The sequence below is a fragment of the Thamnophis elegans genome, chromosome 8, assembly GCF_009769535.1.
Source record: "Thamnophis elegans isolate rThaEle1 chromosome 8, rThaEle1.pri, whole genome shotgun sequence".
Classification (NCBI taxonomy): domain Eukaryota; kingdom Metazoa; phylum Chordata; class Lepidosauria; order Squamata; family Colubridae; genus Thamnophis; species Thamnophis elegans.
This window is the reverse complement of record NC_045548.1, coordinates 74,644,700-74,670,155: the sequence shown is the minus strand read 5'-3', so window position 1 is coordinate 74,670,155 and position 25,456 is coordinate 74,644,700. Positions and strand designations below refer to the sequence as shown.

Here is a 25,456-nt window from a genome sequence, read left to right as displayed (position 1 = left end):
CTCCTTCCCCCTCCTCCTGCTTCTCCTTCTTCTCCTCCTCACCTGATTTTTATGTCTTTCTCTGCCTCTGCCTACCTTTTCATCCCTTTTTCCTAGTACAGGGTATCTGCTCAAGCCCTCACTGATGTGACTGCCAGCCAAAGAATTCCAGAGTCTCACCTCACCTCACCTGGCAGCAGCCACTTTCTCACCTGAGTGCCTGGGACTGCGAACTTCCAGCCAGCTTCCCCAATGATCTTGCTTGCAGGAAGCTAGCAGGGAGTTGCCACATCTAATGACAGTGCGATTCTGTTAATGCAAACTTAGGAGGACAAACTCTCGCTTCCCACATCTTTCCCCAATCTTCAACATGAACTTGGACAGCTTTATTTTTTTTTTGAGGCAAACAAATCTTTGTTATTCTTTATTTCTGTAGCAAATAAGATACAGTTTTATATTCATAAAAGATATCCAGCATTAAAGAAAAGCTAAAATATTGTATTTAGAGAGGCTGTAAAATTATGTCGGTACACTTTTATCAGATTTCAGGAGCTTCGTCTTCTCTGAAGACTCTTTGAAAAATGACTTTGATGCTCTCCCTTGTCCGAGCACTTTTCTTTCTCCCAACCAGGAAATAGATTACAGGGTTAACACTACTGTTGAGGGAAGTACACAGACTTGAGTAGAAATCCAGTTCATAAATATATAAAAAAACCTTCTTATTAAGAACTTCAGTAAGAAACAGATAGATATCTAATGGAAGAGTAAAAATAAGGAAACAGAGAAGAGTAATTAAGATCATCACTAAAAGTCTTCTCCGTTTGATCTGTTGGGATTTAAGACATATTTTGATGAACAGGATCACAGAAGAGATTGATATCATCGGAAGGCAAAACACAGCAGTGACAATTAAAACAACTTTTGTCAAGATTTTATCATACTTAAACACATATTCCAAAAAGCTCAGAATTCCAACCAGGAGGAAAGAGATGATCCAGAGGAAGGCACAGACAGCAGAGGACAAATATTTTGGCCGGGAACAGCGATGCCAGATTGGGAAGATGACACAGACACACCGGTCAATGCTGATAGCCGTCAGAAGAAATAGACCACTGTTATATGTAACATTGAAAAGGCAAAAGACAATTAGCCTAAGAATATCTCTCTCTAAAACATGTGTCAAAACTTCAATGCAATTTATAGTCGTAAATAAGAGAAACCCAAAGTCGGCAATAGCTAAATTAAGAATCAACACAGTGAAAGGGTTTCTCTTAATTTGGAAACCAAGTAGCCAGATAACAATTCCATTTAATGGGACTCCAATATGACAGATGATGAATACAACCAAGAAAGCGATACGTCCAGAATAATCTGACATAATTTGACCTTCATTATAATCTGACATCTTTTTATCTTCATAGAAATAGTTGGTAGTATTATAGTCCGGATACTCTTCTGTAGCGTTCATGCCTGCCAAGCTGAAATTCACCAAGGGACTTTTATAATGCTCCAATAATCTCTTCTATTAGAATGGAAGTTCCTATTTGAAGGGGAAAAAAGAGCAGATTGGATTAAATAATTCATCAATAATTGTCATATTGTCAAATCTAAACATCTTTGTATGTAGGCTGAGTCAACTTTTGATGATGATGGTGATGGTGATGGTGATGGTGATGATGGTGATGGTGATGGTGATGGTGATGATGATGATGATGATGATCATCATCATCATCATCATCATCATCATCATCACATATTTTAATAAGATACTTAGTTGTTACCTAGGACACTGGCAGCATCCCGTATCAAACATTAACACCAGTCAATGATATTTGTGATACATTTTTGAATGTTCACTTAACTGAGTTTCATGTTTAATGAATAAAGTTAATAATAATAATAATAATAATAATAATAATAATAATAACAACACAACAACAACAACAACAACTCCGCCGTGCCAGTCCCAAGCCCGGATGAGAAAGGAGGAGGGTTGGGGTCAGATTGGCAATCTGGCCCCATAAAAAAAAAACCCGCCAACCCATACAATATGGTGAAAGAAATGAATAAAATTTTATACTGCGTCGGTCGTCGCGCGGGTTAACAAGGGCTGCGGCGGATGTTGGGGTCTCTGGACATCCATCGACAAGTGGGCTAAAAGTGGACCAGCCAACAAAATGACAAAAATATAGTGCAGATGAAAACCGTGCCATAATGGCCTGTTACTACAACTCAGAGCCAGAAAAAAGAGGTTATTTAAAGCAAATGTATGAATTATGGAAATAACAATATCCAGATTCAAATGTTAGTGAACAACGACTAGCAGATCAAAGGCGATTTATTATACGGAATAAAGTGTTTAGTGAAGTTAAACTTGAGGAAATTCAGGCAAATTGCAAAACCAAAAAAACAATATCATAAGCGAAATAACTGATATTCAAGACACAACTAAAGACATTATAATAGAACTCCCAGAAGAAGCTCTCGCGGAGGAAATAACACCACCACCACTAGAACCAGTTATCACTGAACCAACTGATGAACTAACTCAAAAACAAAAAGAATTGAAGGATAAGATCATGGAGCATTTTCTGCTTAATGAGGAAAGGCAACGTTTACCATCACTAAACACTGTGCCTAAGAAAATTTTGGCCCCTGTCATGAAAATGGTTAATGCAGTGTTTTCAACAATTGAATCGGGATCCATCTTGGAAACAAACCAGTTAATGTACAGCACAGCTGTAATAGTCACTAATGAACTAGGCATTAAAATCAATGTACCTAGTCACACAACAGAAAAAGCATCAAAGCCAAAGTGGAAAATCCGATTAGAACAAAAAGTCAAAAAATTAAGGGTAGATGCTAGTAACTTAAAGAACATGCATGAGCAATGGCTTAAAAACAACAAAATCATAGATCAGCTAATCAGAAGATATAGATTGGATACAAGAAACATCAATGAAGCTGTAAAGATTGTAAAACCAGCAGAAAAACAGCAACAGCCAGAAAAATTGAAAGATATGCGGCATGAATCATCCAATATAAACAAAATCAGCAATTTCGATCAGACCAACGGCATTTTTATCAAAGTCTTAATGTGAATGGCGACACCAAAAGTGAAAAACCAGAAAAGCAGGCCACAGTTTAATTCTGGAAAGAATTGTGGGAAAATGCAAAGGACTACAATAAGGAAGCAAAGTGGATACATAACTTTGAGAAAAGCATTGGCAACAAACAAATGCAAGTATTAGAAATAACAACTGAGATGGTAAAAAATCAAGTAAAAAAGGTAAAGAGTTGGACATCACCTGGAAAGGACCAATTACATGGTTTCTGGCTCAAATATCTGACCAGTTTACATGCAGTAATGGCCAGGCAACTGAATGAAATTTTACAAAAGGGCCAAATTGATGAATGGTTGACAACTGGAAAAAATACTTGATTCAGAAAGATGCAACTAAAGGAACAACACCTGAAACTACAGACCAATAACATGCTTGCCAACAACCTTCAAATTACTCACTGGCATTATTGCAGATAACATGATGGATTATTTGGAAACAAACAACATCTTTCCAATAGAGCAAAAAGGCAACAAAAGAAGGAGCAGGGGCACAAAAGATCAGCTCCTAATTGATAACATGATATTAGAAAATTGTAAGAACAGAAAAACGAACTTGAATATGGTCTGGATTGATTACAAAAAGGCATTTGACTCACTGCCACATAGTTGGATCATAAAATGCTTAGAAACAACTGGCATTAGCAAAAATATTACTGCCACATAGTTGGATCATAAAAATGCTTAGAAAAAAACTGGCATTAGCAAAAATATTACAACCTTTACTGAAAAGGCGATGAAACAATGGAGAACTGAGTTGGCAGTAGGGAATGAGATCTACGGAATGGTTAATATAAAGCGAGGAATTTTCCAGGGTGATTCACTTTCACCTCTTCTCTTCATCATCGCAATGATCCCACTATAAGTAATCTTTAAAAGAATGAAATTAGGCTACCAAACAGCCAAAGAAGCTGAAAAATTTCGCATTTACTATATATGGATGATTTGAAACTCTATGGAAAGTCAGAAATAGAAATCCAATCATTGACAAACACAGTCCGAGTATTCAGCACCGATATTTCAACGCAGTTTGGCATGGAAAAATGCGCCACTGTATCTATAAAAAGGGCAAAATCACTGCATGTGGGGGAATTGAAATCCCCAATGGCCAACTAATTAAATGCAAAGAAAATGAAGCTTACAAATACTTAGGCGTTCTGCAGTTTGGATAACATCAAGCATGGAGAAGTAAAAACTATTGTCAGGTGAGAGTACACCAACAGAGTTAGGAAAATTTTGAAATCTAAATTGAATGGTGGAAATACAATCAAGGCCATAAATACCTGGACAATACCAGTTATAAGATACACAGCTGGTATAGTTAACTGGACACAATCTGATTTGGACATTTTGGACCGAAAAACCAGGAAACTAATGACAATGCACTACAGTTTACATCCACGTGGTGATACTGATAGACTATTCCTGCCCCGAAAATCAGGTGGTAGAGTATTATTACAAATGAAGCAAACAGTTGGAGAAGAAAAACATGCACTGGCTGATTATTTAAAAGAAAGTCAAGAACATCTATTAATCGAAGTAAAGAACAAAAATCTATTGAATGTCCAACAGATGAAACAAGAATACAGAAAAGATGTGATAAAATCAAGAAAGGAGAGTTGGCAGAAAAAAGCATTGCATAGCCAATTTCTGGAAAAAATAAAAGATAAAGTGGACAGTGAACAAACTTGGTTATGGTTAACAACAGGTACATTAAAGAAAGAAACAGAGTCACTAATCCTGGCTGCGCAAGAACAAGCTATCCGCACAAATGCCATTAAGGCCAAAATCGAAAATCCTCTGATGATGCCTATACACCCCGAGAGTATAGATGAATCTCCAAGTGTTCTGAGTGACTCTCAGAGAGCTGAGGATCAACCTCCAAAGTGCTAACCAGCAGATGCCTGCAAAGAATGTAAGTCCTTCTATTCTCCACCATTCAGTCACAACTAAAGAAGCTTCTTGGATGAGAAGCAAAATATATTCCAGGAAAAAACCAAGAAAGTCCAGTTCTTTTTTGAAAAGCACCTTTGTCATTGCATTGCAAGATTATTTCAGAAAAAGACAATTGAGATTTAAATAACTATAAGCATATAATGTCACAAAATATTTTATGTGAAAAACCAGGAGCAGAAAATACTACTTAACCAGATGAAAATTATTGCATTGGTCTAAGATCCACCAAACATCTTACCTTTCTCAAGCAACTGGTCCGGGGTCTTCCAATTTGATGAGAAGAAGTTTACTGTATCATGTAATTGACTAGTATAGGCAATTTAGCAACTGACAATGGCCAAATCAGAACAAGTTATAGAGAAAATAGGATGGGTATTAAGTCTTGTTGGACATTCATCAAGGAGAACCTGTCAGACGTGTTGTTGAACAATTTACAGGATTAAAAGTTGGAGCATCAGGCAGTCTAAGCAGATCGTTTGAAGAAAATATTCCTTCTGCTTGGGGATGAGGAAGCAGATCTTGCTAAAAGTCTCAAACAACTTTATTTATTCTGTGCTTTGCCTAATCAGTGTGAACATCAAATGATTAGAAGATTTGGTTCCTGTTTTTGCAGGATAATCAACAGCCGCAGAAGGAGGAGACTGCCCATAAACCTAGTCAACTCTGAGGAAAAAGAAAAATATTTACTTTTTCAACTAATCTGGTCTCTTCATCTGATAATTTTTATCATGAATCTCTGCTTTCAAAACTTTGGTCTTCATGCTAAAGTTTGGGGGTGGGGGAGGACTAAAAACCTTACAAAGTTAATTGAGAAAACCCATAAGATTTTAGTAGCTTTTAATATTAAATGAAATACGGAAATACATTGTTTCTAAAAAATATCTGTTATTATATTTGCACATCTGTGGGTCAGATTAAGTCATCCAACGTTATGACACATCTGAAAATCACTGATTAAGCTCTTCAAAGTTTGAATGGTAGATTATTGTCCTGTTATTGAGGATTGGAGTGATTGACAAAGGCAAAATTATAGGGAAAATATGATAAACTCTTAATTGTCCAGACAGATCATTGACAAAAAGGAAGTCCATTCACCCGTCATAAGTGACAATGGGAATGAAAGAATTGCCTGCAAAATTTGATACAGGTGGAAGTAGAGACTTAACAGAAATCTTCAAAGGCATTAGGACTCCTTGAACTACATCACTGATGATTCCGTTCTGGAGATGAATTATTGAGTCTGCCATCTGCACCTCTATAATTGCTAGGTTTGGCTCTGCCACCAAACAAGACAGACACAAACTTCAACAGATGAGTAAAACTTCAGAAAAAACAATGGCTCCAACTTGCCTTCCGTTGAGGACCTGTATACTGCAGGAGTCAAAAAGAGGGCTGAGAAAATATCTACAGACCCCTCAAATCCTGGATATATATTGTTTCAACTTCTACCCTCAAAATGACGTTATGGAGCATTGCACAACAGAACAACTAGACACAAGGACAGTTTTTTCCATGCATGCCATCACTCTGCTAGATAACTATTCCAACAATAATGTCAAACTATTTACTAAGACTGTATTATTATTATTATTATTCTCATCCTTCCTGTTACCTAGTTCTTTTCTACTTGTGATTATAACCTTGTTGTTTGTATCTTATGATGTATATGTTTCATTTAATTTCCTAGTATGATTTTAATTCCTTATTTAGTATCCTATGACTATCACTGTTGTTTCTTATGATTCTTGATGAATGTATTTTTATGTACACTGAGAACTGATGCAGCGAAGACAAATTCCTTGTGTGTCCAATCACACTTGTCCAATAAGAATTCTATTCTATTTTTACAAAACTTAAAACGTCAGCAGCATCATAGGAAATGAGGATCAATCTCTTACAGAAAACATGGACCAGGTATTCTCTTCTAGCATGAAAAAGTGAGTCTAAAAATGCACACACATACACCTTGCCTATGTGACCCCAAGATGTGGTGATTGGCTTCTTTAGAAAATCAGGATTAATCAGAAAGTCATGTGACTGTCAACAAAGAGGAAGAGACTTTCCAGGAATCTAGGAAGTTTAGCACACAATGTGCATTTTTTAAAAAACACATCCATGACATAGGATCTCTTATCTACAAAATCTGATAAGGAATGACTCATCCAAATGTCTTATCTCTCACCTCCAAGATATACCATGTTTTCCCAAAAATAAGACAGGGTCTTATTTTCTTTTGACCCCCTACTCCACCAATAAGCACTTGGCCATATTTTTGGGAAGGCATTATTATAATTTTTGAGGTGCAGGAGGCGGCGAGCGTGGTCATCTCATGGCTGCTGCTGTGTTGCCATATTTTCAGGGAAGGCTTATTTTGGGGGGAGGGCTTATTTAGCACATGGACTCAAAAGTCGAATTGGGCTTATTATCTGGGGAGTCTTATTTTCTGGGAAACAGGGTAAGTTAATACAAATTTCTCTTTATGCTACAGCATGGGTGTAAAACTGATGTCCTGCTCGGGGGAACACAATCTGGCCCATGGGGTGCTTATATCTGACCCACAAAGCCAGCCTGGAAATATTAATATTGTTGGGAAGGCCCCCCCCCCCCATGGTCCATTTTTGGCTGTCAGAGTGCTGCAGGAGACCGTGGCGACTGAAAATGGCCCGTGGAGGAGCACACAAGCCCCCCCCCCCATGCCCCATTTTGGCCGGCAGGGTGCTACAGGAGGTGTCTGTCCCATCTCCCCCTGTCCTCCTCCCACCAACCCTCTGAGGAGAACTACAATGCTGATCCAGCTCTCAAAAAATCCAGTTTGACACCCCTGTTCTAGAGAGACGTTTCCCAGGCATGGGCTCCAGCATGAGCCTGAAAGCTCAGAAGGCAGAACCTCTCGTCCCGGTGACCAACCCAGATTGTGTGTGGTTTTTTTTTCTTTCTTTCTTTTATTCCTTTCTTCTTGTTGTTTACTGTTATATTTGTGTGTGTGTGTGTTTGTGTGTTTGTGTGTTTGTGTGTGTGTGATGAAAGACCTCTTTTAGGTTTTTGGCATTTGGGTGTTTCTCTTCCTATCTTATTTGCGAACTTTTTTCCTTATTTGCCCATCACACACAATGTGGAACAATAATTGAGTAAAACAACATATATGTATACAATGAGTGTAAAAAACCATAAACACATAAAAAAGATTCTTGTAAACTGTCAAGAGAAATTGGTACGTAGGGAACAGGTAAATCTGATTATTCCTTATTCTCCTCCTTTTCTTCTTCCACCTCCTCCTTCTTCTCCTCCTTCTCCTCTTTCTCACCTGATTTTTATGTCTTTCTCTGCCTCTGCCTACATTTTCATCCCTCTTTCCTAGTGCAGAGTATCTCCTTAAGTGCTCACTGATGCGACTGCCAGCCTAAGAATTCCAGAGTCTCACCTCACCTCACCTGGCAGCAGCCACTTTCTCACCTGAGTGCCTGGGACTGCCAACTTCCAGCCAGCTTCCCCAATGATCTCGGTTGCAGGAAGCCAGCAGGGAGTTGCCACATCTAATGACAGTGGGATCCTGTTAATGCAAACTTAGGAGGACAAACTCTCGTTTCCCACCTCTTTCCCCAATCTTCAACATGAACTTTGATAGCTTTATTTTTTTTTGAGGCAAACAAATCTCTGTTATTCTTTATTTCTGTAGCAAAAAAAGATACAGTTTCATATTCATAAAAGGTATCCAGCAGTAATGAAAAGCTAAAATATTGTATTTAGAGAGGCTGTAAAATTATGTTGGTACACTTTTATCAGATTTCGGGAGCTTAGTCTTCTCTGAAGACTCTTTGGAAAATGACCTTGATGCTCTCCCTTGTCCGAGCTCTTCTCTTTCTCCCAACCAGGAAATAGATCACAGGGTTAACACTGCTGTTGAGGGAAGCACTCGGATTTAAGTAGAAATCCAGTTCATAAAAATACATATAAAAGTTCTTATTAAGAACATGAGTAACAAACAGATAGATATATAACGGAAGAGTAAGAATAATGAAACAGAGAAAAGTAATTAAGATCATCACTAAAAGTCTTCTCCGTTTGATCTGTTGGGATTTAATACATATTTTGATGAACAGGATCACAGAAGAGATTGATATCACCGGAAGGCAAAAAACAGCAGTGACAATAAAATGGAGATTTGTGAAGATTTTATCATACACAAACGCATATTCCACAAGTTGCAGAATTCCACCCAGGAGGAAAGAGATGATCCAGAGGGAGGCACAGACAGCAGAGGACAAATATTTTGGCCGGGAACAGTGATGCCAGATTGGGAAGAGGACACAGACACACCGGTCAACGCTGATAGCTGTCAGAAGAAATAGACCACTGATATATGTAACATGGAAAAAACAAAAGAAAAATAGCCCCAAAACTCCTGGCCCTAAAAAGTGTATCAAACATTCAATGCAATATATAGTCATAAATACGAGAAACCCAAAGTCGGCAATAGCTAAATTAAGAATCAACACAGTGAAAGGGTTTCTCTTAATTTGGAAGCCAAGTAGCCAGATAACAATTCCATTTAATGGGACTCCAATAGAACAGATGGTGAGTACAACTGAGAAAGAGATACGTCGAGAATAATCTAACAAAATTTGATCTTCGTTATAATCTGACATGTTTTTATCTTCGTAGAAATAGCTGGTCATATTATAGTTCGGATACTCTTCTATAGCGTTCATGCCTGCCAAGCTGAAATTCATCACGGGACTTTTATAATGCTCCAATAATCTCTTCTATTAGAATGGAAGTTCCTATTTGAAGAAAAAAAAGAGCAGATTGGATTAAATAATTCATCAATAATTGTCACATTGTCATATCTAAACATCTTTGTGTATAGGCTGAGTCAACTTTGGACTGATGATGATGATCATGATCATCATCACATTTTTAATAAGGTATTTAGTTGTTACCTAGGACACTGGCAGCATCACATATCAACCATTAACACCAGTCAATTATATTTGTGATGCATTTTTAAGTGTTCACTTGACTGAGTTTCATGTTTAATGAACAAATATATAATAACAATAACAATAACAATATCAATGGAATGGAAATGGAAATGGCAAAAACAAAAACAAAAACAAAAAAATTCAAATATGGTGAATACAAAAAAAATGAAATTTATGCTGGCTGAACCGTCACCCGGATTAACAAGGGTTCCTTTGGATGCTATGGCTCCTGGGCATTCGGCGCAAAATGAGCTACAGGGCTCAGCTCCCTCTGCTAGGCTACCAGGGTATGGAGCTGACAAGCTACTGGAAGAAAAAGCGAAAATGTGAAAAATCTGGCCTAGAGAAGAAAACATCTCTATTATGAAAGCTTACTATCAGTCTGACACAGCAAAACATGGATTTCAAAAATGAATGTATCAGAATGATCTCGCCCAGCGGTTTCATGTAGATGTTGAAAAGTAGGGGGGACAAGACCGAACCCTGTGGCACCCCATACGTTAGGGGCCTAGGGGTCGATCTCTGCTCCCCAACTAATACCGACTGCGACCTGTCCGAGAGGTAAGAGGAGAACCACTGCAAAACAGTGCCTCCCACCCACACCTCCTGCAGTCGTCGCAGAAGGATACCATGGTTGATGGTATCGAAAGCCGCTGAGAGGTCAAGGAGAACCAGGATGGAGGCAAAGCCTCTGTCCCTGGCTCTCCAGAGGTAATCGGTCAATGCGACCAAAGCAGTGTCCCTCCGCGGCCAATCTCAGTCCAACACAGTCCAAGCAAAGTACAAGCACAAGGGGTTTCAAACCACCCTCGTGCCACCCCCATTCGCATGGGGGGGGAGGCCATTCCCAATAGCCACCAGACGCTACTCGCGCTGTTCGTGCCACCCGTGTTGTCGAAGGGGAGGGGAGGGGGAGCTGCTCATATATTTCTTCCTCACCGACTCCCAGGTCTCAAAGCAACCCGCAGCAGTTCTTCGGCTTAAAAGCTTACTCAAGCCGTCCTTATCATCTCTGTGGGGGGGCTTTCTTTGATGACCACCATTCCCGGATCCTCTCCAGTTCTTCTCGCCCAGGCTTAGCTCCTTGGGTGCTAGATACCACTGCCGCCGCTACCAAGTTCAGAGGAGAAAAAGCTGCCCCACAGCTGATTCAAAAAACTGCTCTACAGCTGATCTTCAGAGCCGTCGCGCCGCAAACTAGCACTTCAGGAAGCACTGAAGAACAAACACGAGAGAAAGAATTGGGTTTGAAAATAGAAAATAACCAAAGAGGCAAGAAGAGGAAGCCTCAATGGAAAATTCATTTGGAATTGAAGATCAAAAAATTTCGTGGAGACTTGAGCAACTTGAAGAACCTAAGGCAAGATCAACTAAAGAACAAGCTAGTCAAAAGCAGCCTGGAAGCAAGATACGATTTGGAGAATAAAGAGATTGTAATAGTAATTGAAGAGCTGAAGAAGAGGGTTGTTGCCGTTGCTGAAAAGATTAAAAGATATGAAAACCGAGTAACTCAATTCAAGGAAAACTCACAGTTCAGAGCAAATCAGCACCAGTTTTATAAGAGGATAGAAAGTGGAGATGGAGTAACAACAAATGAAAAGCCTGATAAAGAGAAAGCTTTGAAATTCTGGAAGATATTGTGGGAAAACAAGAAGAAGCACAACGGAAATGCAAAATGGATCAAACAGATTGAGGATTCTACTAAAGTACATAAAATGAAAGATGTGAAAATAACAAAAGAAATGGTGCAAAGACAGTCAAGAAAAGTGAAGAATTGGACTACACCTGGACCAGATGAGTTACATGGCTTCTGCTTAAAGGCACTTACAAGTGTGCACAAAGATTGGCAGCCCAAATGAACCAGATGTTAAAAACACCTGAAAATAATGAATGGATGAAAACTGGGAGGACATTTTGATCCATGAAACTGGGAGGACATTTTTGATCCAAAAAGATAAAGAAAAAGGAAAGGATCCTGGAAAATATAGGCCAATCACCTGTTTGCCAACAACATACAAGCTCCTTACTGGTATCACTGCAAACCAAATTTACGGATATTTCAAAAGAAAGAACTTGCCTGCTGTTGAACATAAAGGAATGCTGCAAAAATTCAAGAGGAACAAAGGACCAACTGCTAATTGACAAACTAATCCAAAAGAATTCGTAGAAAATATGAACCAACCTGTTCACGGCTTGGATAGACTATAAGAAAGCATTTGATTCAGTTTCCCATAGTTGGATCACGAAATGCCTGAAAATCTTTGGCATCAGCAGCAACAAACAAAAATTCATGGAAACTTCAATTAACCTCTGGAAAAAGAAGCTTATGACTAATGAAGAAGTACTGGGTGAAGTTGAAATTAAACGAGGCATTTTCCAGGACGATTCCCTTTCACCCCTACTTTTTGTACTCTCAATGCTACCGCTGACAATCATTTTGAAGAAGATGAACTATAGATACAAATTGGCAAAGAAAGGACTTAAAATATCGCACTTGGTGTACATGGATGATTTGAAGCTGTTTGGCAAAACAAAAGCTGAACTGAATTTATTAATTGAAAGCACAAAAGAATTTAGCCAAGACATTGGTATCAAGTTTGGAATTGACAAATGTGCAACAATGGCAACCAAAGCAGGCAAGGTCATAGAAGATGATGGAATAGAACATGAGAATGAAGGAATGATAAAGGCAGTAAAACCAGAAGAAAGCTACAAGTACTTGGGAATTTTAGAGGCCTCTGACATAATGCATAATAAAGTCAAAGAATTAACTTCAGCCAAGTACATTCTACAAATTCGCAAGATATTAAAGTCCAAATTGAGTGGAGGAATCATCATAAAAGCCATAAATACCTGGGCTATACCTGTGATTCGATACTATGCAGGGATAATTGACTGGACCCAGATGGAGTTGGACAATTTGGACAGAAAAACAAGGAAGCTTATGACAATGAATCCTGCTTTGTACCCTAAAAGTGAGATTGACCGATTATATCTACCAAGAATAGAGGGTGGTCGAGGACACCTACAAGTAAAACAGATGGTGGAAGAAGAATAACACAGCTTGAATGATTACATCCAGAAAAGTGAAGAACCACTGATTAAGGAAGTAAATAAAGGAGGCCCCTTAAAGAAAACTAAGTCAAAAGCTGAATATAAGAAAGAAGTAATTGGGAAGTGAGATGAAAATTGGAAAAACAAAGCTATGTATAGCCAATACTTGAAAAGTATTGAAGGCAAAGCTGACCAAAAGCTAACTTGGAACTGGTTTAAGATCAGGAGCACTGAAAAAAGAAACAGGAGGCTTTATTTTGGCAGCTCAAGAACAAGAGTTAGCCACAAACTGCATGAAGGCAAAAATTCAGAATGTTACCACCAAAAGCAAATGTTGCCTCTGTATTGAGAAAGACGAGACAGTCGACCACTTGAACAGTCGGTGCAGAAAAATTTCACAAACTGACTACCTACAACGCCATGACCGCGTTGCTAAGATCATTCACTGGAAATTGTGCCAAAAGTTTGGATTTGAGTATAGCAAAAACCACTGGAAACATCAGGCTCAGAAGGTTTTAGAGAATGAGAAAGTCAAGATCTTGTGAGACTTCAGAATTCAAACTGACAGACACTTGGCCCACAACACACCTGACATAACAATAGTTGAAAAGAAAAAAAGTATGGTTCATAGACATTGCAATACCTGGAGATGCACGAATTGAAGATAAACAGCAAGAAAATATCACAAAGTACCGGGACTTGCAAATTGAAGTTGGGCGACTGTGGAAAAAGAAATCATCTGTTGTCCCAATTGTAGTTGGAGCCCTTGGAGCAATACCCAAACGGCTACCTTGCTATTTGGAAATTTTAAATTTTTTTAAAAGAACTTTTGTCATAAAAAAAAAACCTTAACAAAATGGTTGAAAAATAAAATTGGAGAAACTCATTTTTATATCATGATCCTTATAATTGGAGTTGTGGATAATTTAATTTGTACATTGATGGTCAGCATTACAGGAAAAAGTAGTTGAGTTTTAGGTAACTCTCAACATATAAACATCACCCCAAAATAATGAAAAAGCAGGTAGAGGTTTAATAGACAAATATTTTTCTCTTCACTTATGTTTAAATTAAATCAGTTTTTCCAAACCTCTTACCAATCCTTACCTATTGGTCCAAGGTCTTCAAAGTTGTTGAGAAGATTAATATCTTATGTTATTGATGGAGGGACCAATGATGGCCAAAGCAGAAGAAGCTGCAGAGAAAATGTGATTGTCCTGGTCAAGCTAATTGTACTTCAGCAAATGAAGACCTCTCCCCCCCCCCCCGGTACTACACTTTGCTAATTATGTCCAAAATATGACACATCAAAGACAAACGGGCAGATGTGTTGCTTGATAATTCATAGCATTTAACGTTGGAGTAGCTAGCACTGATAAGCAAATATTTGCAGATTTTGCATATCTAATCTAGGTCAGGAAAACTTGTGTTCCTTTCTCATGCAAGTCACATGCAACTAGACGTTGTGTGAACATCAAGTGATAAGACACTCTGATTCTTGTCTTTGCACAATAATCATCAACTGTGACTGTAGAAGAAGACGTCCCATGACCCTAGGCAACTGGAAAGAAAAGGGAAATAGTTTTATATTTCAGTTGGACTGGTCCACTCATCTGAAATGTTTTACCATGAACATCAGCTCATAAACCTCACAACATCCCTGACGTATGACCATTCTTTCATGGACAATTCAAAATTATGACCATGTTACTATAACCCCTCTTTGGAATTCTAGCCATCCATGCCAGAATCCACATGGTTCGCATGAGGGCTTTCTCGGTGCTGACAACCTTCCCCTAACCCGTCTGCATGTACACCCTCCCAAATACTTGGTCACCCCTGCTCAGCTTCCTTGACTTCCTTCACCTTGGACGTTTTGGTCGCCACGATGTAAAAAAGATGCTGAGACTATAGAAAGAGTGCAGAGAAGAGCAACAAAGAGGATCAGGGGACTGGAGGCTAAAACATATGAAGTACGGTTGCAGGAACTGGGTATGTCTAGTTTAATGAAAAGAAGGACCAGGGGAGACATGATAGCTGTGTTCCGATATCTCAGGGGCTGTCATAAAGAAGAGGGAGACAAGCTATTCTCCAAAGCACCTGAGGGCAGGACAAGAAGCAATGGATGAAAACTGATCAAGGAGAGAAGCAACTTGGAACTGAGGAGAAATTTCTTAATAGTTAGAACAATTAATTAGTAGAACAACTTGCTTCCAGAAGTTGTGAATGCCCCAACACTGGAAGTCTTTAAGAAGATGTTGGATAGCCATTTGTCTGAAATGGTATAGGGTTTCCTGCGTAAGCAGGAGGTTGGACTAGAAGACCACCAAGGGGTCTTCCAACTCTATTCTATTCTATTCTATTCTATTCTAGTCTATTCTAGTCTATTCTAGTCTAGTCTAGTCTAGTCTAGTCTAGTCTAGTCTAGTCTAACCTACATACATACCTATCATCCCTATATCCATCCATCCATCCATCCATCCATCATCCATTCATCCATCTCCATCTCTCTCTCTCTCTCTCTCTCTACCTACCTACCTACCTACCTACCCAACCCCCTACCTGCTACCAACCTACTTACTGATCTATCATCTATCTATCTTCCCACAAGCTCCATCCATCTGTACCTATCATCCATAACTATCTATATGTCTGTCTGTCCATCTGTCTGCCATCTATCTCTATCTATCTATCTATCTATCTATCTATCTATCTATCTATCTATCTATCTATCTATCTATCTATCTATCTATCTATCTACATGCCCATACAAGACCCACACAGCTTTTTCTCCCTTGATCACCCTCCCCAACCCTACTACACTCCTCACTTTCTCAACTGGCAACAGAAATACTGCTTTCTATTCAGAAGCAATATCCAGCATTAAAGAAAAGCTGAAAATTTGCATTTGCAGAGCGTTTGAAACTGTTTGCAATTTTTTTATCTGGTTTTAGCAACTTCATCTTCCCTGAAGACTCTATGAAAAATGACCTTGATACTCACTCTGATCCGAGCTCATTGCTTTCTCCCAGCCAGATAAATAGATCACTGGGTTAATGGTGCTGTTGAGCGAAGCATTCGGACTTAAGTACAAATACAATTCATTAACATGAAACAAATTCCTCTTGTTCAGAAAATGAGTCATAAACACATAGATATCTAATGGAAGAGTAAGAATAAGGAAACAGAGAAAGTAATTAAGATCATCACTAAAAGTCTTCCATGCTTGTTTGGGTTTAAGACCTATTTTGATGAATAGGATCAGAGCAGATGTTGTGATCAGTGGAAGGCAAATCATAACATCGAAATGGAGTTTCCAAAATAAATATCCCATAATGTAATGAATTCCAATCAGGAGAGAAGACATGATCCAGAGGAGAGCACAGATAGCAGAGGACAAACATTTTGTCCAGGAGTAGTGATGCCAGATAGGGAAGAGGACAGCAACACACCAGCCAAAGCTGATGATGGCCAGAAGAAATAGACCATTGATATAGGTAACATTGAAGAGAGAAAAGACAAATAACCAGGGAATTCCTGGCTCTGTAACACTGATAAAACTTTGAATGCAATTTATAGTCATTAATATGAGGAATCCAATTTAGCAATAGCTAAATTAAGATCGACCCTGTGAAAGGATTATCTTAATTTGGAAGCCAAGTAGCCAGATTACAAGTCCATTTAAGGGGACTCCAATACAGTAGATGATGATGCAACTGAGAAAATGATACTTTCAGAATAGTCAGATATGATTTGATATTCGTAGAAACTTTGGTAGCATTACAATCCTAATCGTCTGATGTAGCATTCACTTTTGCCAGGCTGAAATTCATCAAGAGACTTTTCTAATGCTCCAATAATATCTTCTTTTAGAATGGAAGTTTGAAGAAAAGAGAGCAGATTGACTTTAAATAATCCATCAGTAATTGTCACATCTTCATATCTAACATCTTTGTGTACCAAATGAACCAACATTTTCACCAGTAGTAGTAGTAGTAGTAGTAGTAGTAGTAGTAGTAGTAGTAGTAATAGATGCTTTGGGTGCAATTGTGAAACAACTTGAGCATCAATTGCAAAAGCCAGCTTTACTCAGAACAGTTTACATCCTGCAATGATATCTGTAACACCATGAAAGATCAACATCTGGCTATCCCAAGTCTTTGGGAAGGACTTGATGTTGGATAAAAGTGCCAAATCCAGTCCAAACATCTGGCTGACTGTGACAACCAGTTTTGAAAAATAAGGTTGAGTGAGCTAAAATGGAGAAATTTTGGAGAAACTCATTGTTATATCAGAACTCTTAAAATTGGAGTTCTAGATAATTTAATTTGCACCTTGATGGCCAGCATTACAGGAAAAAGAAGTCACATTTTAGGCAACATATAAATATCATCCCAAATTATGAAAAAGCAGGTGCAGTAATGACTAGTTTAGTGGAATATATTTTTGCAGTTGCTTATGCCTAAATTACATTACTTCTTCCAGACATCTTGCCTATTCTTACCTATTGGTCCAAGGTCTTCAAAGTTGGTGAGAAGAAGATTAACACCTCATGTTACTGAGGGATGAAAGGACCGATGATGGCCAAAGCAGAAGAAGCTGCAAAGAAAATGTGATCCGTTTGTGCCCTGTACAAGCTAACTGTACTTCAACATATGAAGAGCAGTAGGCTCCGCCCATACTCTACTTTATCAACTATGTCTAAAATTTCACGTATCAAGGAAAAACTGACAGATGTGTTGTTTGATAACTCATAGTATTTAATGTCAGAATAGCAAGCACTGATAGGCATATCTTTGCATATCCGTTTTGGGTCAAAAAGCAGATCTTTTCATGCAACTAGACATTGTGTGAACATTAAGTGATAAGAAGATATGACTCTTGTCTTTGCACAATAATAGCAAAAGTTCGCAAACTGATTGACTGCTTCACGGTGCTTTACAGCTCTCTCTAAGTGGTTTTACAGAGTCAGAATCAGGGGTGGGTTTCTCGCCCCGTTCCAACTGGTTCGGTTGGAACGGGGCCGGCGTCGTCCTCGTGCATGCACGCAGTGCATGCATGCGTACTAATGCCTGTGCAATGCTCCAGCTGCTCCTGGAGGATCGTGCAGGCGCTGTATGCATTCTGCGCATGCGTGGAAGCACGGAACTCATCAAAACTGGATAAGAAATGCGGACGGGCGGGTGGATCCTTCGCCGTTCCCGGAAGTTACTTACTTCCAGGGTTCGCCGACCAACCGGTTCCCGGGACCGCCGCAAACTGCCTGAAACCCACCCCTGGTCAGAATATTGCCCCAAGCAATCTGGGTCCTCATTTTGCCCACTCGGAAGGACGGGAGGCTGAGTCAACCTTGAGCCTGGTGAGACTGCCAAATTTCAGCCAGTCCACAGTCAGCAAAAGAAGTCTGTAGTAGTACATTGCAACCACTGCACCACCAGTCTCAACATCTGGTTGACTATATGACAAAACATAGTAATACTATACCAGGAGTACTTGCTGAGTACTGGAGAGACCAAAACTGGTGTACAAGAAAGACCAAGTGAAGAACAAAATAAAGGCACAGGAAGAAAAGACTTACATTGCTCGTACATTAAACAAAATAACAAGCAAAGCAGATAGCAATAGCAATAGCAGTTAGACTTATATACCGCTTCATAGGGCTTTCAGCCCTCTCTAAGCGGTTTACAGATTCAGCATATCGCCCCCAACAACAACTGCCTTTTAAAGCTTCATTGGGAAAGGCTTTGCAATGACTCTGTAAAATTCCGATGCAGTTTGATGCAAAGCATTGAATGCTGATATTAATCCATCTACCTTTTATCTCTTGGGTTTGCCTAGCCTAGTGAAAAGAAGGACCAAGGGAGATATGATAACAGTCTTCCAGTGTTTGAGGGGCTCAAACAAAGATGAGGAGGGGGTCAACCTGTTCTCCAAAGAAGAACAGAAAACAATGGATGGAAACTAATCAAGGAGAAAACAAATCTAGAGCTAAGGAGAAATTTCCTAATGGTGAGAACAATTGGGTGGAATGGCTCGCCTTCGGAGATTTTGGGTGCTCTATCACCAAGACTTTTAAGAAGATATTGCCAGCCACTTTTCTGAAATGGTATAGGGTCTCCTGCTTGAGCAGGGTTTCGGACTAGAAACCTTCAAGTTCTTCTCTTCTCTTCTCTTCTCTTTCTCTTCTTCTCTTTCTTTCTCTTTCTCCTTTTCTCATTCTCTTTCTCTTCTCTTTCTCTTTCTTCCTTTTCTCTTTCTCTTCTCTTCTCTTCCGTCTTTTCTCTTCTCTCTCTTCTCTTCCCCTTCCCTCTCCTCCTCTCCATTCCATTCATTCCATTCCACTCTATTCCATTCCATACTGTTCTGAATTTTTGATTGATGAAAGGTCATAATTTAGATTCAGGTGACTTGCATTGTTGTACACTATCCAGAAATGGCACTGTAGACTTATTGAAATGGCCCCTGACCCCCCCCCCCAGTCTTGGTCATTTAGACATTGCCAAGGAAATTCTATTTTTGCAGATTCTTTTCAATTTTCAAGGTACTTATTTCTATACAATACATCTTATATTGTTCTGTGTACATATATTTCTCTTGTAACTATTATTCTGTACTATTTTATATTCAATCTATCTTACATTCCCCCCCCTCTTATCAATGATGCAGTTTAGAATCGTTTTCTAATTTCTTAATCTTTCCCCCCTTTAATGCTTTCTTATTGTTTGCATCTTTCCTCTAGCCATTTGTACCATAAATTCCATACTAAGTAATACTCAGATTCTTCTTTGTCTTTTATATCTTTTGCGAGTCTGTCCATTTCAGTGCGTTCTAATCCTTTTTTTAAAAATCACATTTTCTTCTGTTGGTGTATTTTTGCTTTTCCAGTTTTGTGCGTCTGTGATTCTTCCTGCAGTCATTACATGTAGTGTTAAGTATTGAATTTTTTCCCCTCATAATTCCTTGTAATTATCCCTAACAGAAATAGTTCTGGTTTCAGTTGATTGATTTGATTTGATTTGATTATATTTATATGCTGCCCTTTTCCCCCGAAGGGGACTCAGGGCGGCTCATAATTCAAATCAGGGAAGGGGGTACAGACAAAAAATAAAAACAAAACATAACAATGCACAATTTAAAAACACACAACAGTCATACCATTCGAGACAGGGGCAACAGCTCTTTAGCCCCAGGCCTTTCGGAACAGCCAGGTTTTAAGGGCTTTGCGGAAGGCCTGGAGCAGAGGTGGGTTCCTACCAGTTCGCACCAGTTCGGTAGAACCGGTTCGTCAAATCTACCGAATCGGTTAGAAGAGGTTCCACCAGTGGACCCGGAAAGCAGGCCACACCTACAGAAGAGGTTCCAAAAAATTTTGAAACCCACCACTGGCCTGGAGGGTGGTGAGGGTTCGAATCTCCATGGGGAGTTCGTTCCAAAGGGTTGGAGCAGCCACAGAGAAGGCTCTCCTCTGGGTAGTCGCCAGTCGACATTGGCCGGCGGATGGAATTCAGAGAAGGCCTAATCTGTGGGATCTAATCGGTCTAGTGGAGGTAATTGGCAGCAGGCGGTCTCTCAAGTACCCAGGTCCAATACCATGAAGGGCTTTATAAGTGACGACTAGCGCCTTGAAGCGTATCCGGAGACCAATAGGCAGCCAGTGCAGCTCGCAGAGGATAGGTGTTACGTGGGTGAACCGAGGTGCACCCACGATCGCTTGCGCGTCTGCATTCTGGGCAAGCTGAAGTCTCCGAATGCTCTTCAAGGGCTGCCCCAAGTTCTATTGAATGCTCTTCAAGGGCTGCCCTCAAGTTCTATTGATTCTGCAGTTATCTCTTCGAGCCAGTTTTTTTTATTCTTATCCAATATTTTTTTTGCTGCTGTACACGTCCTCCGTGTATGGTTAAATATTCCATGGGCCTGGCTACATTTCCAGCACTCTGGTGAACAGTTTGGGAAACATTTTAGCTATTCTCGCTGGTGGTAAATGCCACTGATTAGTACTTTAAATTGGACCCAGAAGCCAAGAGGCAGCCAATGCAGCATCTTCAGAATAGGCATGTCTCCCTCTTGATGGGGTTGTCCCAGGGGTGGGTTCCTGCCAGTTCTAACCTCTTCTATAGAAGAGGTTCCACAAATCTACAGTGCCATTTAGAACCGGTTCCAGCTCCCTCCCCACACTTCATCAAGATGAAGAGCAAGAGGAGGAATTCTGGGAGTTGAAGTCCACAAGTCTTAAAGCTGTCAAGTTTGAACACCCCTGGGGTTTTTCTTTCTAAAGGGTTAGGGGTTTGAGGGTCTTGTAACTTGACAGCTTTAAGAAGGAAGGAAGGAAGGAAGGAAGGAAGGAAGGAAGGAAGGAAGGAAGGAAGGAAGGAAGGAAGGAAAAGAAAATAAGTGGGGGAGAGAGACACAAGAAGGAAAGTAGGAAAAAGAAAGAAGAAGAAAAGAAAGAAAAGAAAGAAAGAAAGAAAGAAAGAAAGAAAGAAAAGAAAGAAAAAAAAATAAGTGGTGGAGAGAGACACAAGAAGGAAAGTAGGAAGAAAGAAAGAAAGAAAGAAAGAAAGAAAGAGAGAGAGAGAGAGAGAGAGAGAGAGAGAGAACTTATGATCACAATTGAGCCAACAATTTTGATTGCTAAGCAAGAGTGTTGTTAAGTGAGTTTCACTACATTTTCCAACTTGGCCATGCCCACCCAGTCACATGACCGTGAAGCCACTCCCACCCAGTCACATGACTGTTAAGCCACTCCCACCCTGTCACATGACCTCCGGGCCACTCCCACAAAAGAGGCCACACCTACAGAATAGGTTCTAAAAAAAATTGAAACCCACCACTGCCACTGCCTATATATGATTTGCAATTTTACCAGATCTTGAAAAATTCAACAGAATCAGAGATGGCCAGTATCTGGATAAGAGGCAATTCCCCCATCAGAGGCTGAAATAGGCAGCTCAAAAAATACACAGAAGATGGCAATGTCAAAAAACTTCCGAAAAGTGGTCAAACCTGGAGTTCAGGTCAACATGTGAGAACATCTACATGCTCATCTTCTTTACAGGACTTTTTTTTTACAGGAATGGTAAAAAAAAATCCCACTGCATGAAATTGGACTTTAAAGAAAGAAAGAAAGAAAGAAAGAAAGAAAGAAAGAAAGAAAGAAAGGAAGGAAGGAAGAAAGGAAAGAAGGAAGGAAGGGAAAAAGGAAAGAAAGAAAGAAGAAGGAAAGAAAGAAAGAAAGAAAAAAGAAGGAAGGAAGGAAAGAAAGAAAGAAAGAAGAAAGAAGGAGGGAGGGAGGGGGGAGAGGGAGAGGGAGAGAGAGAGGGAGAGAGAGAGAGAGAGAGAGAGAGAGAGAGAGAGAGAAATGTATTCAAGGTTGCAAGTTGAAACATTTACCTATATTCTCTCCCCTCTCCCTTTCTCCTTAAATTCCACTTCAGCCTCCAGCCTCCACCCCCACCTCCGTTTACACACCCTCATTCCTCCCACTGACCCCTCCCAAAATCTTGCTTGACTCTCTGCTTATTTTTTCCCCTTTGCATCTTTCCAAAGTTAGCTTCACTCCGAGCAAGAGGGACATTGAGACAGGGTGCAAAATCTTTTTCAGTCGAGAGGCTGCCTCCTCCCTCTCTCTCTTGCCATTTCTCTTTCAATCTGGTTTTCTTGTCTTTTTTAAAAAAGAAGAAATTGTAAGGAGCGCCTTTGACTTTTATGGATAGAAGAGAACATTTTTTTCCCCAGCTGCCTTCTGCTTTTGAAACCTGCCCCACACTCTGATTGGATTTGGTTGGTGGTTAGCTTTACATGCTGGCTTTGAGTCTAATCTGAAGGGCTGGACTTCACCTGATTCCCCAAGAATTGCTGGAATATTTCACCTACACAGGTAACAGGTAAGAGGCATCATAGAGAAGAGAGAGAAGGTGTTTGAGAAACCTTGAAAGTGATTGTCACTTGCTTCTTAATAACAGCTTTGGTGGGAGAGAAACGAGGAACACGGTAGCTCAGTGGCTAAGACACTGAGCTTGTCAATCAGAAAGGTCGGCAGTTCGGTGGTTCAAATCCCTAGTGCCACGTAACAGAGTGAGCTCCCGTTAACTTGTCCCAGCTTCTGCCCGCCTAGCAGTTTTAAAGTATGTAAAAATGCAAGTAGAAAAATAGGAACTTTGGTGGGAAGGTAACAGTGTTCCATGCAACTTCGGTGTTTAGTCATGATGGCCACATGATCATGGAGACATCTTTGGACAGTGCTGACTCTTCGGCTTTGAAACTGAGATGAGCACCGCCCCCTAGAGTCATGAACAACTAGCACATATGTGCGAGGGGAACCTTTGCCTTCTACCTTTGGTGGGAAACACACAAGGTTTTCTTCCTACCATGGATGTGATTTATCTGTTTAATGCATAGAATAGAGTGTAACAGAGTTGGAAGGGACTTTGGAGGTCTTCTAGTCCAACCCTCTACACCATTCTGGACAAATAGTTATCCAATCTCTTCTTTAAAAAAAACATCCAGTGATGGAGCACCCATAGCTTCTGGAGAAAAGATTAGTGGAATTAGAGTAGAGTAGAGTAGAGTAGAGTAGAGTAGAGTAGAGTAGAGTAGAGTAGAGTAGAGTAGAGTAGAGTAGAGTAGAATAGAATAGAATAGAATAGAATAGAATAGAATAACAGAGTTGGAAGGGACCTTGGAGGTCTTCTAGTCCAACCCCCTGCTTAGGCAGGAACCCCTATACCACTTCAGACAAATGGTTATCCAATCTCTTCTTTAAAAAAACATCCAGGGATGGAGCACCCATAGCTTCTGGAGAAAAGATTAGTGGAATTAGAGTAGAGTAGAGTAGAGTAGAGTAGAGTAGAGTAGAGTAGAGTAGAGTAGAGTAGAATAGAATAACAGAGTTGGAAGGGACCTTGGAGGTCTTCTAGTCCAACCCCCTGCTTAGGCAGGAAACCCTATACCACTTCAGACAAATGGTTATCCAACATCTTCTTAAAAACTTCCAGTGTTGGAGCACCTACACCTTCTGGAGGCAAGTTGTTCCACTGATGAATTGTTCTAACTGTCAAGAAATTTATCCTTAGTTCTAAATTGCTTCTCTCCTTGATTGGTTTCCACCCATTGCTTCTTGTTTTACCCTCAGGTGCCTTGGAGAATAGCTTTGTGGCAGCCCCTGAATTAGATGTGGAGGGATCTGCTGCTTCAGTCTGGTCATCTAAGTGATCCAGTTCTAGGTGTCCCTTCAGTTTGTAGAATTCGGTTGGTCTTCTTCTGTGCTTTTAATGCAACTGGGCCAATTCAAATTGGGTTGTCTACTCTGCCTGGAGGGAAAATAATTCAGAGCAGGTGAATGCCGGCATCGAAGAAGCTCGTTTTATTAGGTCAATGGAAGAGAGATTTCTAGCTCCTCTGACATTTTGACCCAGGGGACATTTTCAATTTGTTTCAGGAGCTGATTTGATTGATGGTTTCAGTGACCAGAAGCACCTTTTCTATTAGATTTGCAGGCTACCTTCCTGTTCAGAAATAGCATACTTAGTGTCTGTAAAGATTCTCAGTCTTCCAGATCAGGGTTGTCTCTGTTTATTTATTTATTTTTTAGGAGAAAAACTGGACTGTCTTGTTTTTCTTTGAAGGCATTTCAAATTCTCATCCAAGAAGCTTCTCCAGCTCTAACTGAAGAACCCAGTCAGAGCTGAAGAAGCTTCTTGGATGAGAAGTGAAGTGTCTTCAAAGAAAAACAAGAACAAAGTCCAGTTGCCTCCTGAAAAAGCACCTTTGGAGAATACTGAATTAAATTAAATTACGCTCAGAAGGACGGATTTCGTGATTCCTTCTACCAAATCTAGAAATATATGATGTGCTCCACGTGACTATTCCTGATAAGCAAACATTCTTTGAGTGCATTCAGTTGATAGATTTGGATGATTTTCTAAGAGCCACAGGCTCTTATCCATTATCAGCGAAGCCAGGGTGAAAGGTATCTATTAGATTTTTACGGATAAGAGCGGGATAAGATAAGAGCCTGTGGCCTAATGGCTAAGAAGTCTGCCTAGTATGTAATATAGCCCAGGTTCAAATCCCAGTAAGGGTATGGCTAGCTGATGAGAGCTAAATAGCTTGAAATAGATCTATACTAGTCTCCCTTTATTTATTTATCAGCACAAATAAAAAAACAGAAATATAACAAAGGCAACAGTAAAAAAGATTGGGTTTCTGTCATGATGGACTCTTGTGACGAGCCGATTGACAGATGATGGAAGCAGTTAGCTTCCTCCCATAATTGGGGCTTACCAGGGGTTGTAAAAATCTAATAGATAGCTTTCACCATGGCTTCGCTGATAACGGATAAGAGCCTGTGGCCTAATGGCTAAGA

The 25,456-nt window shown here is 39.8% G+C and overlaps 2 protein-coding genes across 2 annotated transcripts; both read right to left on the bottom strand.

Annotated features, from left to right (window-relative positions):
- Positions 1-517: 517 nt before the first annotated feature.
- LOC116512031 (mas-related G-protein coupled receptor member H-like) lies at positions 518-1,447 on the bottom strand. The gene has a single exon (XM_032222304.1). It carries the CDS (start codon positions 1,445-1,447, stop codon positions 518-520), a length of 930 nt encoding a protein of 309 aa, XP_032078195.1.
- A 7,403-nt stretch (positions 1,448-8,850) lies between these two features.
- Positions 8,851-9,786, bottom strand: LOC116512030 (mas-related G-protein coupled receptor member H-like). The gene has a single exon (XM_032222303.1). The coding sequence runs from the start codon at positions 9,784-9,786 to the stop codon at positions 8,851-8,853; it is 936 nt and encodes a 311-aa protein (XP_032078194.1).
- Between the last annotated feature and the right edge of the window lie 15,670 nt (positions 9,787-25,456).